The sequence below is a fragment of the Sinocyclocheilus grahami genome, unplaced genomic scaffold (assembly GCF_001515645.1).
Source record: "Sinocyclocheilus grahami isolate Dianchi unplaced genomic scaffold, SAMN03320097.WGS_v1.1 scaffold117.1, whole genome shotgun sequence".
Lineage (NCBI taxonomy): Eukaryota > Metazoa > Chordata > Actinopteri > Cypriniformes > Cyprinidae > Sinocyclocheilus > Sinocyclocheilus grahami.
The window spans coordinates 454,977-474,375 of record NW_015505296.1 but is presented as its reverse complement, the minus strand read 5'-3'; the positions used below and the strand labels follow the sequence as shown (position 1 = coordinate 474,375).

General features: G+C 38.2%; 1 protein-coding gene across 7 annotated transcripts in view; it reads right to left on the bottom strand.

Moving 5' to 3' along the window:
* Positions 1 to 6,966: 6,966 nt before the first annotated feature.
* The window catches only part of marchf8 (membrane-associated ring finger (C3HC4) 8), a 112,240-nt gene continuing 99,807 nt past the window's right edge, over positions 6,967 to 19,399 (bottom strand). For 5 of the 7 annotated variants that reach the window (XM_016277994.1, XM_016277998.1, XM_016277997.1 and 2 more), the window contains 5 exons: positions 14,821 to 15,001; positions 12,024 to 12,159; positions 9,878 to 9,892; positions 9,185 to 9,232; positions 6,967 to 7,801 (listed from right to left, as the gene is read on the bottom strand). In XM_016277994.1, the coding sequence (XP_016133480.1) occupies positions 7,497 to 7,801; positions 9,185 to 9,232; positions 9,878 to 9,892; positions 12,024 to 12,159; positions 14,821 to 15,001 (685 nt within the window). In that variant the 3' untranslated portion in view covers positions 6,967 to 7,496. The remainder of the gene's footprint in view (positions 7,802 to 9,184; positions 9,233 to 9,877; positions 9,893 to 12,023; positions 12,160 to 14,820; positions 15,002 to 19,399) is intronic. The other 2 variants (XM_016277999.1, XM_016278000.1) reach the window with 2 other exon arrangements.

Genomic DNA, 19,399 nt, shown 5'->3' with positions numbered 1-19,399 from the left:
AACTGCCTGTAGAGCTCAGAAACAGGATTATGTCAAGCCACACTTCTGGGCAGGAGTTCAGAAAAAACTTGTTTCATTGAAGGTTCACAGAAGCATGTAGTCTCTGTTACCCTTAATGGAAGAAGTTTGAAACAACCAGGACTCTTCCTCGAAGCTGGCCACCTGGCCAATCTGAGCAACTGATGGAGAAGGGTTTTGGTTGGTGTGGTGACCAAGAACCTGATGGTCACTCTAGTTGAGCTCCATGATCATATGTGGAGATGGGAAAAACCTACAGAAGGACAAACACCACTGCAATCCTCTCCTCAGTGAAGACACATGAAAACATACTTAGAATTTGCAAAAAAGCAACTAAAGGACCCTCAGACTGTGAGAAATAATATTCTCTGGTCTGATGAACCTCAATTCCAAGCATCATGTTTGAAGGAAACCAGGCACTGCTCATCACCTGCAGAGTACCATCCCAAAAGGCCCCTCATGCTGTGGGGCTGTTTTTCTGCGGGCAGGGACTGAGGGACTCGTTAGAGTAGAAGAAACGCTCAGTGCAAAAATATTGAGATAGCCTTAAAGAAAACCCAGTCCAGAGCAATCAGAACCTCAGACTGGGCAGAGGGTTTACCTTCCAACAGGACAATGAACCTAAGCACACAGCAAGAGTGGCTTATAGACAACTCTGTGAATGTCCTTGAGTGGCCCAGCCAGAGCATGAGCTTGAACCCAATCAAATCATTCTGGAGAAACTTGAAAATGTGCGTCTGCCCCCATCCAACCTGACAGAGCTTAAAAGGTGAAGAGGTGAGGGGAAGAATGGCAGATAATTGCCAAATGCTAATGAGCAAATGTCGCATCAAACAAAAAAGACTTGAGGCTGTAAAGGTGCTTCAGCTAAATGCAATGTACTTATTTCAGTTTTTTTATTTTAAATTAATTTACGAAGTTGTGACAATTCTGTTTTTGCTTTGTCAATATGGTGTATGGAGTGTAGATTGATGAGGGAAAAAAAGTAAATTTAAAGGTAGGGTATGTAATTTTTCAAAAACACTTTAGAAAACTGATTCGGGCCGAATAGCAAAACAAACTTGTAGCCAATCAGCAATAAGGGGCGTGTCTACTCGTGATGTGGAGGAGAGAGCTTTCAGTGCATGGGACGGACATTAGCCGAGCCGAGCGACAGAAAGATAGAGATGGCGGATAAAAAACAAAAGAGGAAAACGTCTGCGGAACGATAAGGCAAGAAGTAGGACCCGTGTAAATATCGGATCAGCTTTCCAGCACTGGAGAGAACTCAAGGAGCGGAGGCCTGCGATCGGACGCCGAAGTTGCTTTGTTTCTTCTCAATAGGTGAGAAACACCGTGTCTACAACAGCTAAAGTCTGCCTACACTGGACGCGATCAAACGACCGTTGAAAACCATTTGAAATTTGTGTCAGCACGTCATAAATAGAACCCGGCAGCAGTTTTCTGTAGGGGATTTGTTGCGCCGCGCCGCTCACGTCCGATTAAATGATTTTAGCAAATGGCTGCAATATAACAAAGAGTGAAACATTTAAGGGGGTCTGAAAACTTTCCGTATCCACTGTAGATACACATACATGTACAATTGCAGAGCACATTGTACCTTGAATTGACTGTAGATAGAGATCATATGCACTTATGTGGCATTATTCATAGTTGTACACATACATAGAGGAAAATATAAGATAAACACAATAAAAAAAGAGGATAAAAGAGCAGATAATAATAATAATAATACGAAAAGGTGTATTGGAAATGTTATACTGCAGATTTTTTTTCCCTTCCCTATATAGGGGCGACACAATCTGGTGTAGGTTTAATTAGTGAATGGTCACCTAATAGACATACTAATGGAGATAGAGGGATCTCACATTTAAAATAAACTGACAGTTTAGCAGTAACATCTCTCCAAAATGGGGTAATTGATGGACAGGACCAAAGTGCGTGAAGGTAATCGTCTGAAAAATTAAATGTGCAGTGAATACATTTGTCAGAATCCGACATACCCATTTAAAAAATGTTGTATTGTGTTAAATGTATTCTATATAAGATTTTATATTGGATCAGTTGTATTTTGGTGCTACTACTCAAACTAAATGTGTTTATACAAATTTGTTTCCAAAAATTGTTATCTGTAGGTCTTTTTCCTATTGCTTAACCGGAATTGAATATAAAGTATCTGAAGATATTATTAAGGTGTATAGTTTGGTGAAGTTGTGGCCTAATGGTTAGAGAGTCGGACTCGTAACCCAAAGCGAATTCGAGTCTCAGGTCTGGCAGGGATTGTAGGTGGGGGGAGTGAATGTACAGCGCTCTCTTCCACCTTCAATACCACGACTGAGGTGCCCTTGAGCAAGGCACTGAACCCCCAACTGCGCCCCGGGTGCCACAGCAAAAATGGCTGCCCACTGCTCCGGGTGTGGGTGTACTTTGGATGGGTTAAATGCAGAGCACTAATTCCTAGTATGGGTCACCATACTTGGCCACATGTCATGTCACTCACTCACTTAAGTCAATAATTGTCTTGAAGTGCTTCCTGTTTTCATTTCAATGTAAGTGAAAAAGAAAGTGTGCTTCATTTAACTGTAAACGATTGTTGAACTTCATGGAGTCACATTTCTGAAGCTATTAACATCGATTTAAAATAAAGAGCAAGTGGCTATTTATCTGCAGAAATCAAAGAGTGTTCTTTGTGTGTCCAGAGAGTTTCATTTCACTTCCAGCTGAAGTTGGATTGCAGTGCTCGGTGACTCACGAGCTTGAGCCATGCATTCACTGGCCTCTCGGGGCTGCTAAAGCATTTCTAAAGTTGTTCATGTAAAAAAAAAAAAAAAAAAAAAAAAAAAAAAAAAAAAAAAAAAAAAACAATTTGTGATGTCTCAAAAGTTTTGCTAAATGTAGTAATTAAAACCCTTTTAGGGGTCCAAGCACAATAGGGAATTCTATTGTTTTTCCAATTCTGCAATTTTCCAGTTTCCTTTTTTTATGCTCTAAAAGTGTCTGGAGTCAGAGACCACAGGCCTGTAGATCTCCCTCTTGTATATTTCGTTTTAGTTCATAACTCTGTAACCATAAGGCCAAATAATTTTTTTCAGCTGAATCCTTAAATCAGGCCCTACAAGAATGCATACATTCCATTCAATTTTGTTTAACCCTAGGACATTGTTATGCCATTTTCAATTTTCTAAAAACTTCTCCTAGGCCGTTGGTTTGCACACATCATCCCAAGACCACCATATTGACCAATATCTGCTCCATGCAGTGTCCAAATATATATCAGTGTTTGACAGATATGTCAGTAACTGGTTTAATTCAAATTTTCATATCATGATAATTGTTTACTCTTTATGCTATACAGTATAAAACAAGCAAACTTCAGTGTGTCCTCTACTAAATGTTTATCTTTTAAAAGTAACAAAAATAACGTAAAATACAATTCACAATAAAAAATATAAACATATAATGTTTCAAACAGAAACCGTGTTTAGCTGACCAATATCTGCTCCATGCAGTGTCCAAATATATATCAGTGTTTGACAGATATGTCAGTAACTGGTTTAATTAAAATTTTCATATCATGATAATTGTTTACTCTTTATGCTATACAGTATAAAACAAGCAAACTTCAGTGTGTCCTCTACTAAATGTTTATCTTTTAAAAGTAACAAAAATAACGTAAAATACAATTCACAATAAAAAATATAAACATATGTTTCAAACAGAAACCGTGTTTAGCATTAGGAACCCAGAGGGGACCTAGTGAAACTGGAAGTAGAGCTACGCCTGCAGGGTGAGGGAAGCAGGGGGCGCTCTAGATCATCAATACACTTTTATTTATTTATTACTCACCTGCAACCTTTATACTTAACATTATACACGACACATACAACAAGGTACCAATATGTACCATGATACTACCAGTGTTAGGACAGGAACCAGAGTACTATGTAAATATCAAGGTACATTCTTTTTTTTTTTTATGTGACAGCTAGGTTTTAAACAAATTCTCCCTCCATTATACAGGCTACTTTCAGCTTATATTTATATTTGTTTTAACATTGTGAACATTGTCATAAAGTAAATTACTATTCATTTAAATCATTCCAACTTGATGAAAGGCTTCCTCCACATTTTTTTTTTATTAGATTTTCTATCTAAATAACAATTTTTAATAGTACACCTTCATAAAGCACTAATCGGTTTGTTGGCTTCATATCTTGGTAACATTCAGTCAAATGCTTATAAGAGTCTCTACAGTATTTAGTCGTTATCCACATTTTGGCCAGGTCTTTCTCGGAAAAGAGATCTTAATCTCTAGACTCTAGAGACTAACCTGGTAAAATAAGGCAATAATAATAATAATAATATCACTGTCCAGCTGCTTTTAGATCAGTGTAGTGGAGGTTAGCAGTAAGGTCAGTTCTCAGGGGCCATTTTATTCTGTGTTCTGACCTTCCTCTCTACTCTTCTTGTGTTGAGGGACCATTTGAGAGTTTGACAGTATGATGCATGTTTGTGAAGATATTTCACAAGATTTATTTGAAAATATTTTAGTCATGTATGTGGGTCTTAAATTCATTGGTTTCTGTGTCCTACCAAGGCGGGAGCTAATGGCAAAGACGTGGAGCTAATGGGATTACATATGGAAGCCGCTTGACCCCTATGACCCCATTTTTTCCCCTCTCGCTCTATGGCTCATGCAAAGTGCATAAGGATTTAATGCTTTACATTGGTCCAGTTTCTTAAATGGCTGGTTGTAAAATAGCATTTGGCACGGTGATGATAATTAACTTAAATTAGCATAAGTTAAATTATCAAATGCATCACCCTGGAAGGTTCACATGAGGTTTCACTTCAGAGAAACTGAAACTCATGAGTGATAAATAAACGGCGTAGTTCGACACTGGCTAATTTAAGATTTCTTTTATTGCTCACTCAGACTCCCCTTAAAAACACAGCACAAATGTAGTCAACTCATATCTCAGCGAAGAAACTAAAATCAACCAGATAAAGGTGGTAATACTGAGGGGGGAAGAGAAACAGAGATAAAATACAAACATGTAGATTACAGCCTTTTCAGTGTCACAGAACCAGTATTTATCCACTGAGAAAGCCACAATGTGAAATGCTTGTTCAACTCCACTGATGTTATCTATTTGACACAGTGTTTATTAAAGGCCTTGGCACACATAAATGACCGACTGAGAATATCATTTAACTTTCCTATGGGAAATAATTCGTTCAACATATCCAGGCAGTTTTCAGATCTTTAATCACCCATTATTACAGAATTTTATAAAAACAAACATGTGATACAACACAGGCTGGTGAAAATAACTTCTACATTTCCTTTATTTGGTTGTTTTTTTTTAATGCTCAAAATTTACTACTAGAGAAAAAGTACAAGAAATGAGAGGGGGATGCAAGAAACAGTCATGTTATCCATGTTCAAGCCAATTCAGTAGTAATGCACTGCACTGAACACTTCTATGACGAGCCAGGAAACAAACAAGACTATTACTGCACTTTAAAACACATCCATCAAAATATGATGCAGTGCAGTGCTAAAAAGATTCTGGAAAATGTGTAAAAGGAGCCAGCTCCCATTGTTTTACAAATATGCTATCAAAGAAACCAAACATTGAATCTTAATTACTGACATAAAACTGATCAAATGCATCATATCATTAGGCTATGGGAATTTAAACTGAGCTGGTAAGGATTTACTGTATATGAGGCCTGGCAAACCACATAACCAGTGCAGTAGTTTTATCCCACGTATCTTCACATCTCCAACAAAAAAATGACTTGATTTGGATGATCTCAGAGCTGACAGGGTTGCATTAATGCATTGTTGTAGTGCATACATTGTGACGTTATCCAAAGAATTTGCTTGGTCGCACACAGACAGACTCAACCTTAGAACTTAGAAAGAAACAGACTTGATAAGGAATACAAAAACTGTGCCATTAGCAAACTGAACATTTAGCATCTTTTATTGGTCAAATGGCACAAAGCCAGTCAGAAGAGGTTAAAAAATTATGAATGTGCATTGTCTGTGCAGTAGCTCTAGAGATGGCAGAACATATCAGAGCATGAAAAATATTCATTCACAACAGAGTTTATATAAGAAGCACATCACTGCTGGGGATGTCGATCGAAGTCGAATGAAGGCCAAAACTATAACATGGCTATTTTCCAACATTTAAAGCCATTGAAACGCTAAACAAAATGACAGAATAAATACAAACCTGAAATTACACCCATGGGAAATTTGCTATGATTGTTTTCAAAATCGAAGCAAACAAGCAGAACGGAGTAATAGTCCTGCTAACTAGTTCAAGTCATCATTTAATTTCATTGCTAAAACCTTATTTAAGCCATTTCTGTTATTCAAGTGGTTTAAAATCAACTCGGAAGTAATGGCAGATCTGTTAATAATCCATTTTATAAAAGAAACCAGAAACCTTGGATTTAGGATAGAACTTGCAATTTTTCCGCAGGTAAAATTCATAATAAAGGTACATCTCTTTCACACACAGAAATCATGACTGATTCATTGCAACGCTTGCATGATGCTACACTGAAGTTAATTTCCCTCAGGGAGACATTTGAATTCTTTACATTCGTAACATACACTTTAAGGCCTGATTTACTAAAGTCTTTCACTAATGCACTGAAGTCTTCAGCAAATGCAAAAATCAGCAGCATAGCCAGTGACTAATCACCGTATGGGATCATTTTTGCACATGCTAAGAACTGTAGCATCACACTTTAGTAAATCTAGCCCTTGATAGGATAAATATTGTAATTAGATGATCCAGATTATTTAGTAATCAGCCGATATAAAATAAAGCCTAGATCATGTCAATTTCACAACGGCTAAATTCAGAATTTACTCAGTCATAATAGATGTCTAAAAGAAGTGGAATGATACATGACAGTACATAAATGTTCCCTCATCGCTCCTTCAGATTCCTTTTTTTGTTCCATCTGAGGGGTTTGTGGAGATACTAATGCACCTATAAAATGTGACATCTCACTCGCAAAACTTCAAGTTTGTTTTAATGACTTATCCACGTAGAAAGGGAATGAATATATTATTAAAACAGGGCTCTTTAGAACAGGGAAATAAAAAGTGCTTCTATGCATGGATTCCATCAGAACCGGCGCAGACACGTCCACACAGACACAGCTCGAACGGTGGATTTCAACTCTTGTACGACAGTAGTACAATGGCAGTAGCTGGAATGATCCGAGATCTAGCGCACACTGATTCATTATGGTTAGCCAACAACTCACAGGAACAGTTTGGACAAATGAACAAAGAGGAAAATAACATCTAAACAACAAAACGAGTCTCAGTCTCAGACAGTCCTCATGCCCAGTGCTGTGTGGCATCGCCATGTGTCTCGGAGCATGCGACGCCCCAGCCGGTCCTCTAGAGTTGGGGGGGGGGGAGGTATATGTGGGCCAGGCGATTACACATGCAGGATCTCCATACTGTAGTCCTCTGTCTCTGTGTACTGGGAAGAGTTTGTGTCCGACTGCGCCAGCCCGAGTGCCTCTTTATTCTCCAAGTTTGGCTCCAGAAGTGAGGGCTTATCAAAAACGCTCTTTTTACAGGTCTCTGGGCGGTTCTGCACATATATTACTCTGTTGTAGGCCTTGAGTCTCTTCCACAACTGGATGTAGACCTTGCATTGCACGTACATGAACACCAGTCCGCCAGTGAAGCCTATGGCCACCACCACCAGTTTGGTCCAAAAAGGCCATTCCAGTATCCCTGTATGATAAATGAAAGGGAGAAAGTACATCGCTGTAAGTATCACACACATTAGAAGTGCTTACTTCCCATTGTAACAGGAGCATCTGTTAACAATCCAAGATCAAACACAAGGGTCAATGATCTTTTGGTTTAAAAAACATGTTCCAAGTTCTTAGAAATGGGCTCTTTGTATTCATGCTGGTTTCATATGATTTTGAAAAACTTCAGATTTTCAAGAAAAGTTTCAATTTAATAACTAGGAATGTCATGTGGTGTAACTGTCAGGTTAAAATTAAAAGCTTAAATGTTCCTTATATTGAATAATATCTCTTTGAATAAATACATTTAAAAATAAAACATACATAAATATTAAAAAAAAAACACATAAAGGAGAAATAAAAATAAGGGGCTGAATTTAAAAATGTGTACACACTATAATATATATTAGAGAGAGAGCGAGCGAGCGAGAGAGAGAGAGAGAGAGAGTGAGTGTTTTTGAGAAGCCAAACCATAATTTTTTTTTTATGACAAACCATAGCCTTGTCATAAAAAGGTAATATTATCTGAATTTAAGGGACTTACTGACCCTGACACATTCCTTTATATAATATTATTTCCAGTTTTTTTCCCTGCATATTGGTTACAGCAAATGAATTTGGTTGGGTCACAACATATGATTTTGATTTGGCAGTTTTTCCAATAGTAAAAAGTGGCATTTTGTTGTATTTAACCACTTAAAACTACAGCCAAACCGTTTAAGGTTCATTCAATTATTACGGATTTGTCTTCATTATTTCAGGACTGTTCCATCAGGAGAGGTATATACAGGTGGTTGCATGTATGAATTGCATTTTTAATGTACTATTAAATAAATTAATGGACCCGGACCAAAAGAAGAGCCTCATGTCATTGACCCATATGCAGTAATCCTAAAGCAAGACTGCAGTAATTAAATAAATTACATACACTCTATATGCATACGAAGTGATTCTGAAATACAACAAGATCAAGCACAACAGCGGGGTAATCACAGAAGCAGGGATGCAAAGACAAGTGACTGTAGTCCTGATATCCCACCCAAGCTTCTAAACAGCCAGCTATGGACACAGGGCTATGCTTCAGAATGCAAATACAGCATTTTCACCCTTGACCATTTGACCAAAATCATTAGAAATGGCTGAGAAAGTGAGACCAGCAGCAAAGAAATTTCAGGTGTGTCTCTGTCCATCTTCATTGGAAATAAATTCAGCCAACCTTTGCGCTGCTTACAGTTGCTTTCCTATTTGGAACAGAGCATTTTGAAATGTCAGAAAAGATCAAGTGTGAGGGAATTGCCAAGTGCTAAGTCTCTAAATGCTACAGTCTGTTCAAGCACAAGGCTTTGGACATGGAATACTGTACTGCTTTCGGAGGCTCCGTAAGTCAGGACGGGGTGCAGCTTTAGTCCACCTGACATCATTATCAAAGGCACAGGGCAGAGAATGAGGTTAGTGCTGCACATACAGGACAGTCTTTTGCAAGCCTATTTATAACTTTTCTTATGATAGAAGTGGCCTTTTCAATCAATAGCTTGCTTATTACAATCAACCTAATTATATACAAAGGACCGGTTTGATGGGTTCATCTCATTCATTACACTGACACCTACACATTTGCCTGAGCAATATCAGGAGAGCAGTTCGATACAGATTTATGTCAGTTTTGAATTCGATAAAAACATGCCACAGTCCATTAAAATGCAGCGCTTGCCCCTTTGTTCCACCCATCACCTTCACAGTTGCTTTCTCTTTAATCTTTTGTGCCTGAATATATACAGAAAATAGATTTAAGAAAAAAGTCAGGCTATGATAAGTGGCCATCAAGCCTGAAATTGCCTTTGTCCTGCACATTCACAACTGTCAGTATGGGGCAGCCGGGCACACTGCGTTCAGAGCGCGTTCTGGCTGTGAAGCATTATTGCCTTGATTCACATTGCAACAGTAATGCTAGAGACGGCTGATGTAGCCAGGGGAGGAAGAGAAGGACTTTCAAAGAAATCATTACAGTTAGGAGAAAGAGTTAGGAGAAAAGAATGGTAAATGTAAAAGCGTTTACCTGGTATTCTCCCCGCTGCATGATTAAAAAGAGTTTGTTACTATTTCACTATTGACAAAAGATGAAGCCACTGATATAGGTGGAGGGTCAGGGGTGCAGGAGGGTGGAAATCATATCTTAAGATAGCTGCTGGAACGATCTGACGCTTATGAATGGTGAGATATGAGGAATGGACACGTGAAGACATTCAGGTATGTGTACATGCACTGCGCTTGACAGGCCTCTGACTCTGCTCAAACCTTACCATGCAAGATGAAGAAAAGTCAATGGTGTAACCATGGTAACAGTGATCAAAGTTCTCCTTCAAAGCTGCTGTTCTTGTACAATGAGGCACGTGTGAGTGGGCCCTTAATGTTAGGAGCAAATCAGTAAAGTGCCTGCTATCAGACGGCAATCAGCTTACGGGTCGAGGTCAATGTTAAAACTCATCGAGAGTGCGGTAAAAGGAATAGTGTGTTTTACTCAAGCACACACACACACTTGCACCCCAGCTCAAATCCGTTATGGAAAACCCATTGCTGTCATATTCTCCGAAACACATCAGGTCCCTGCGCTCCACAACTCCCTAATGGTATCGATTAGATGGAGTTTGAGAGATGATCTGAGAGTAAATCAACTCTACCATTAGCGAACTAGTCCCGCATAGCTTAAGACCCATTCACACCAAGGACAATAAGATTTGAACAATCATTCAAATTCTATGAAAATAGTGAAGTCCACACCAGGTGAAACAAAACCAGCCAATTGCTATTCAAAACTAGCCCAAAATTAGCCTAATTGTATTTTTTTCCCAGCGGTTTCTGTTGAGGGTCCCCTTTGTCAAAATTGTGTTGAAAACACTGCTCCATTGCTTTCAGAATATTTTTTTTTCCAGCTGATGAACATTAAAAACATTAAGCTTGATCATTTAAAGCGGCAGATGACAAAACTGCAGCACACACTTATAGTAAACAGAAAGTGTTTTGTTGTGTCCAAAATCAAATATTTTTTAGAGTATATACCAAAGAAGTGTGCTTTTTTATTATACTGATGTATAGTATAAAAATTATATCCAAACATACTACATCTGCCATCTTGACAACTGTCTTGTGACCAACATGTTATTTAACCAATGACATACTAAAAATGTTTTGTTAAACAAGTTATTTAGCTACTTACAACAGATCTGTACATTACCCACATATTGTTCACCAACTCTATCATAAATATAGCATATTCATCTGTATTATGTATTTCTCTTTGCATTCTATACAGTGGGGAAGTACATATCAGAAGTTGCATAATGTCAACAATGTTAAATTATATAGATTTCTTATTATAGATTTCCAGTTGTGTGTGTGAACGAACTGTGGTTGGCCTTAACATATCGGTCTGAAGATGAGACTATGAACGTACTAGGGGTACACACAGATCTTCTCACTGCGCACGTGAGTTCACGTCTTCTGGCTCTTTAATATTTCAACTGGCAAGGCTTAAATGAGTTTCGTTTTAACACAGATAGCAACGTGTGCTGTTCAGGTCTCACCTGCACTATCAACACGTGATGACAGCATAAATTACAGTTATTCCAGCATAAAGCACTCGTATTGATTAAAGAGTGACTGGTTTGTCCACATATTGTTTTTTTTCTCTCACCGCTCTTGTTGTAATGTATTGGGAAGCCAGAATTTGTATCCATCAACAGAAACATGCATTAGCCGAACTCTAACAAACCATATTACAGATGCATTGTCAGATTTAAGTTGCACATTGGTCCTAGTGCATGCCGAACCGTGTGTGGAGAACGGTACGGTTCGATTTTTTACCGAGAACCCTTGCACCCCTAGAACGTACCAACTCTCACTTCTTAAAACGAGACACCCATATTAAGTTACCTTTATCTCAAATGAAAAGATCCAGAAAGAAACCATCTGTGTGGAGGTAATGAATACATCAAGATATGCATCGTTGAGTACAACAAACAGCTGTCAGTCAGAGGAATGTGATCGTTCCATAAGCAACAGAAAAATCCAGGGGGAACGTGAGGATTGCTGGATGGTACGGAGGGGGATGGGGCTGGAGGGAAGCAGGCAGACGGTGCTGGATGAGGAAGAGGCGGAGTTGGTGCTAAACAGGCTGGGGAAGGGAAGGAGAGGGCAAGGCTAACCTTGTTTGATCTCCTCTGCTGTGCGGTCAATGAGGACGTAGAGCGACCAGACGACACATGTGACGGCGATGACGTGAAAAGCGACCGAGCACATGATCTTCCTCCTCTCGCTGGCGGTCATCTGAAGCTTCTCCCACTGCAGACACAGATATTACAAAGACATACAGAAATTATTCCCAACACATTTGATCTTTAATTGTTGTTGTAAAAGAAAGACTGATGACTTCCAATATAATAGTCAACATACTTCAGAGTGCAGTACAAACAAAATCGGTGACCTGGCCTTTCTGCTTAATAAATATTGAATGTGTCTTAGTGAGAGTGATCTCTGGATCTCTTTTAGCCATTCAGTGCAGGTCTCTCTATCAAGCAGTGACCCAGAAACCACATCAAACGAACTTTTTTTTTACCAGAATAACATTATATTGACAAAGAATAATCCATTAATCTCTGTTTATTTACACTATGTACACATTTAATCCAATAAAAAAAAGCAATACTGCATGATTAAAAGCCTGTTTAAATGCATAGTTCAACCAAAAATGAATATTCCGTCATCATTTATTCCCCCTTATGTAATTTCAAACCCAACTTTCTTTCTTCTATGAAGATATGTTGAAGAATGTTGGTAACTAAACAGTTTTGGTGACCATTGACTTTCATTGTATGGAAAAAAAACCCTCTATGTTCTACAGTAGTCAGTAAATCATACAGGTTTAGAACAACATGAGGGTGAATAGATTTTTGTTGAACTATCCCTCATTACTTTATTCGGTCTTCTTAGACAGACTACTTAGTTTCTTCTGTGAAGATATTTTGAAGAATGTTGGTAAACACAATTGACCATTAACTTTCATTGTATGGAGAAATGAAGAATGAAAGTCATACAGGTTGGGAACATCATGAGGGTTGACTATTTCAGCAACATATATGCTAACAGTTGTATAAAATCAAAAAGATTAGCATTCATTCTTTTTAGATAAACATTTTCAGCAGATTAGGATGTACCAAAAAGCTCAGTGTCTGTCAAAGTGGCACCAGTGGTTTACTGTTTTACTGAGTCTGATGTGGAAGAACTTGATTGGCCAACACAAACTCAGACCTGAATACCACCGACTGTGAGCCTCCCTGATACTCTTGCATCTGAATGTGAATAAACAATTGCACACGTTCCAAAATCCAGCAGAATATCTTCCCAGAAGACTGGAATCTATTATAACAGCAAAGAGAGGACAAACTCTTGGAACACCTATATGGTTTGGAAATGAAATGCTCAAGCACATATGGGTGTGGTGTTCGGGTGTACACATACTTTTGGCCAAGTAATGAAAAATTCAATGGAAGTCAATGAAACATTATTATATAATCCTGTCAGTTGGGTGAAAAGACATAAAATCTCTCAAAAACAGACATAAAATCTAAAAAAAAAATGATATAAAACATAAGAGAGACACACTTTTAAAAGAACAGACAGCATGTTGACAAAGGACATGCCTCAAAGTCAAGACTTTCAAAACCGAGAACAGCTGAAATGTTCAACATTCCTTATTTCTGTAGACAAAAAAGAAAACACTTCAACTGATGCACAAACCCGGGGAAAACTAAATGGGACACGAGGAAGGCTTTAACCATGTATTGAGGATTAAGGGAGGACAAATGTAGTTATTTAACAATCAACCATTGAAAAAAAAAAAAAACATCAGTCAAGTGCTAATCTGAATTTCTTGTTTCCCCTTCAGTGTCTATGGATGTCATTAGAATTTAATTTTAGATGAGATTTGATCTGCACTCTTTCTTCTGGAAGGATGCTGACATTGACATGCTGTGCTCATTTGTTAACACGAGTAACACCTGCCAACACAATAAAATTCATAACCTATTCAACAGAACAATGACTCAAATATCAATTTACAGCCAGTGATAAAACACAAACTGTGAATGAATCCAACCAGCAGAGTGTACTTGTTAATAGTCAGTCTGTCATGTCACACCGACCGGTTTTGCGTCTCAGTTCATCTGAAGTATCTTGCAGACACCTGGAAATCTCTCTCTCTCTCTCTGAGGAAGTCTGCTCAAGCACAATCTCTATGGTGACATAAAGGCTGTCCTAGATATGCAAAATGTTAAACCCCATTTGAGACACACATCATCAGAAATTTAATTAAAAGAGGAAGCAGTGGACAAAGACTAAACACTGAAGTGGCTAGACTTTCATCTTATGTCACTCAAAGATTATTAATTATAACAATGAATTATCAAAATCTCCTGCAGGCTTTATGGACCAACTTGTTTGGAATCATTCAAAAGGACAGATTGCTCCTCATCTACACGGATCAACTATCGTACCGGCATATAAAAAAAAAAAACGAAGCAGAGTGCCCTTAAAAACCCTCACTTGTGGTAAACTTAATGTCACTCGCAGCCTCTTGTGGCTTATTACTTCATTATACATGGCCCTGAGTGCCATTACTATACAGCAATATGATAAAAGGTACCAATATTCTATTAGTAAATTTTTAATAATAATAAACAATTCTTCCATCAAGTATCCTAATGCAGCTCCATCAGTTCTTAACTGTAGGCTGTATACAGTTGTCAAACAGCAACAGCATCATTCATAGAGTGCTACAGTGACTGCAGTTTGAAAATTATTTACAGTCATAAATGTGTTTTATAAGGGCAGGTTTTAACTCTTTACAGAAGGCTTTTTATAGTGTGCTTTTTAAAGATGTGCAGTATGAGCAGGTAAACCTCAACATTTTTCCATCTGTATGTGTGTACATGTTTGTAACGTTACCTTGCGGAGTGGCTTGAGCTTGGTCTCCATGATGAAGTCATACTTGCAGAGCTCGCAGCAGCGCGTGTCTGAGCTCTTGATCCACTGCTGCAGGCAGGACTGATGGACAAACCGCAAACTCCCAGTGCAGTGACAGGGTGTTATCAGCGGACTCTCATCATCCCCCTCACAGTGACAGATCCTACAGTTTATTTACAGAGAGAGAGAGAGGGAGAAACACTCGGTCATCCTCCTAAAACCACTGCAGAGCAACATGAACAACCACACTTATATCACTGCAATTCTATAATACTGTTCATCTCATAATGCAGCTGTAATCACAACTGATTCTTAATATTTGCTGTGAGGATTTTCAAGTTTTGAATAAACCATAAAAAATAAAAATACAGACTATAATGGGACACTATAAACATAAACAGGCTAAAACAGAAACCAATAGTTGGGACGGAAACATGCAGTTTCTGTGTTCACCATTTTCAGATCAGTGCCACACTGACCACATAAACCTAACATTTCCCTTTCCTGAAGGATACATGGAAAGTAATTCCCTACAAAAACATCAACAGAACCTATAGAAGCGTTAAACTTTAAATCACACAAGCAGGGGGAAACGGAAAAGCTGTTTGTTAGTGGAAGGATAGCTGGATTTGTGGAGAGTGTCGAGGGGGAGATAACAGACAGAGAGACAGCAGGATCCAAGTTGAAGGCTCAGTTTATTCTCCATGTAATCTCATTGCCAAGAAAGAAATGAGATGTTATCGAGATCTGAGTTAAGTTTTTTCTTCCCTTCTCTCTCTACCAATCATGGGCATTTATGCATGTGAATTTAATCTCTGACTCAGCTAGTGTTTAGTGGTCATCTGGGAAAGCAACACGTACAAACAACTGTGTAACAAATGTCTGTCAACATTCATATTATGAGGATGTCAGCGCCATTGTTCCACTGAGGCAAGCGGCAGTTCAAAGTGAATCACAGATGAGTTCACATCTCACTGGTGCTCTTCAGAGAACACCACACATGACTGGTAATCTGGGAGAGACATCATTTCAAAATAGAGGTCAACTGACTTTTAATGGCTAAAACCAAATATAATACTAAAATAACAACTCGGGTAAAAAAAAATAATATGGATGGATAAATTGAAAACAAAATAAAACGGGCTCCTGCATCCCCTTTATAGGTCAAGTGGTTTGGAGAAAAGATGGATAGATTAAATGGAGAAAAACAATTAAATAAAAAGACAAATTTCACCTGAATTAACGCCAATACCATTTTTTATGACAGCAGCAAATAAGATGCAATGAGACAAACAAAACTGTGGAAAATAAATAATCTTTTACAGAATATATACATTTTTTCACACTGTTTTCAAAATAATTTGTGCATTATTCATTAACATTGCTGCTGGTGGATTTGAAACAAATACAATGGGGAACTGCATTTCTGTGCTTGCAATGTCACGGTCATGGGTTGGATTCCCAGGAAACATAATATTATTAAATGCACACTTTGAATGCTGTAAGTCATCTGCCAATTGTGTACAATTTAAAGTCTTCAGAGACAAGAGATTTGACTGTGATATTCATTAGATATTCCAAGCATTTCAAAGAGCAGTACTTTCCAGAGGAATGGTATGAGGAAAAACTATATTTAGACAACCATAAATGTAATCCTTGATGTTTATACTTACTGGCAGAACAACAACATACGACAAATGGCATTATGGTCACATCACATGGTTTAGCCACTGTAATGGATGTACCAATCATATCCTCCGTGATATGGGTCCTTTAAATGTTAACTAGCTGCAAATGGGCACAAATGAGAGGGAAGATTGCTTCCGTGTCAGCGTCCAGAGGCTTTTCAGACTGAATGACCAGGATAATGACTATTTTCAGACACGCATGATCCAGTCTGGGCTCTACAAGATCAGAGCAAGAAACAGCACAGAGAAAGAGAAAAACGAAACCCGTCACATCTCCATCATCTTACACATGGCTTTACAGTCTGTCTGAGCAGAGTGTGTAATAACGTCCATGAGAGCTTTATGGGACATCGCTTTAATGGACTCCTTTTGTTTATGATTGCTCATTTTTCTTGACTACAAAGGCCAGATTCATTTCTTTCTCTCACTTCCTTTCTACTTTAATCAGAATATATTGAGACGATCACATTAGATTAAATTAAAATGGAAAGACTCAATCCAATTACCACATTTAAGACATTCTATCCAGCCTTTTCACAAGGTTTCACAATTGCTGTTCTAGAACAGTGAGATGATTTCATTAGACAAGCATTCAATCTTTATAGTAGATACACTGGCAGATATGATACTGTAATTCTATGACACTCAAATTAAAATATGATTTCCAGTGACATTTTCCTGTTTCACTAAATTAACATAAGGGAAAATAATATTTAATTGTTTTTTAATTTATATGCACCAATATTACCAATACATTTTCTACATACATGTTCACTAAAACATTTTAATACATGAAAAATGGCACATGATGACTTCACTGAAAATGTTGGGTACAAATGATGAATTGTTTTAGATTTCTGAATTAACTTGAGACATTGACAAATAAAACATTCCAATTAGCATAAGTTCTCTGATTATCATCCAGACCTACTGGAAATTAAAGTTCTTGATATTACATTTTAGGTTCTTCAGATCATTGTATTGGTTCTTTGAAGCATCTGTTCGTAAATGGTTTTCTAAAGAGCTGAAGTATATGTGAATGTTTTCACTGTCGCTTGAGAATGTTCTCTTCAAAATATAACTGCAGATGTGACTGAGCACATAATAACGAGCAGACAGAAACTTATGAATAATTCCTATAGTATTCCATGAATAGATCCCTCAAACTAAATATTCAGATGCAGTTAAAACATTTAAAGGCACAATATGTAATTTTCGTCACTAGAGGGCGCGTATTCAAAATAAATAGAGACAAAGGCGTAGTTTGATGACGCCGTGACTGAGTGTGGAATCATGGGAGTTGTCATCTTTATCCCCACAGCCGATGCAATCCGACGGGACTCAGGCAGAAATCATGTTCATGGATGAGCTAATGATTTATTAAAGTAGTAGAATGAAGCAGGGTGAGGCTGAAAGCCGTCGAAGCGAAACAAGGCCGCTGAACGAGCGTGACACACGGCTCGAAAGCAGCGGAGCTTTTATTATGCCACAGTCGACCGCTTCCGCTCCTTCCGGAAAGCAGCGCTGGTTTATCATACTAGATACATTTGAAAGTTCTGTTTTAATGCTACTCTGTGCGGTCGTCACCTGTCTATTAAAAAGCACAACATATTAAAGCGTCTTTGGTCTTTCATGTTTTCGAAGGAAATCAAGGGGTTATGACGTCATTGGCAGGCGACACAATGACACTATGGACATAGTCCGTGTCACTAGTTAAAATTGCTTATTTCTCTGGATTTAAACATTCTTCGAAACATTTGGGAAAATGTAAGTACACCAAAAGTCAGCAAAATATATAAACACTGTTCTAGTGGTTTTTGGATATTTTAATACAATTTCTGTTTTACATATTGTGCCTTTAAATGCACCATTACATGCGATGGTCCTCCCACATAGAAATGTGTCCTTGCCATGGGTCACACCTCAAGACACCTGAGCATGCTTTGTGGCAGATCTCCAAGCCTTGGTTTTTCAGCTCTGGTTTAAACCATTAAGTCTTGCTGGCTGATCTCTAAATGTCAGCTATTTTAAGAGCACATGTTATTTTAACAGCACTGCGTGAGAGTGGTAATACATGTGGGAAGAAACCTCCTCTCACCCTTAATACGTAAACAATTAAAAAAAAACAGAAGCCTAGTGAAGCTCAGGTAAAGTGTTAAGCATTGACTTTAGCTTAGAGATAAGCAGATCTTCTCAAAAAGCTTTATGGATGTAGCCACTTTCCAAACAAACATAAGCTGCATCCAAATATGAATGCTTCCCTACTATAAAGTTGGAAAAAACAAGATGTGAAAAGAGTAGTATGTCTGAATTCACAGTATTCATACTACAGTTGGCAAAAAGTACCCGGATGGATTACTACCAGCGAGATTCTGAATTGTGCATCCAAAGGACACTTTGTCACCCCATGAGGCCACATGAGAGGGTTTGTGAATGGCAGTGAAGTGACAACTGACGCTGGTAGGTCACAGGACAATGACAACATGACGAGTACGTCCGGATTACATTCATACTACACATTCACACTAGGGATGCACGATATATCGGCCACCATATCGGTATCGGCCGATAAATGCTCATTTTTTCTGTTATCGGTATCGGCCCGATAAGAAAATTTGGCCGATATCTTTAAGCCGATAAATAATGCATTATTTCCTTCAGAGACTCTTCAGACGTTTATTGGTATCGGCCAAAATTTTCATATCGGTGCATCCCTAATTCACACTATATAGAACATAATTTTTTAGCTGTCACAAAATTTGTTCTTCATCCAATGTAGTACCTAGTCAGACAGTATGTGATTTTGGATGCAGCCATACTTTTTTTCTTATAAGCTAGAGAGGAGCTCAAATGAAAGATACTACCTAGGAAAG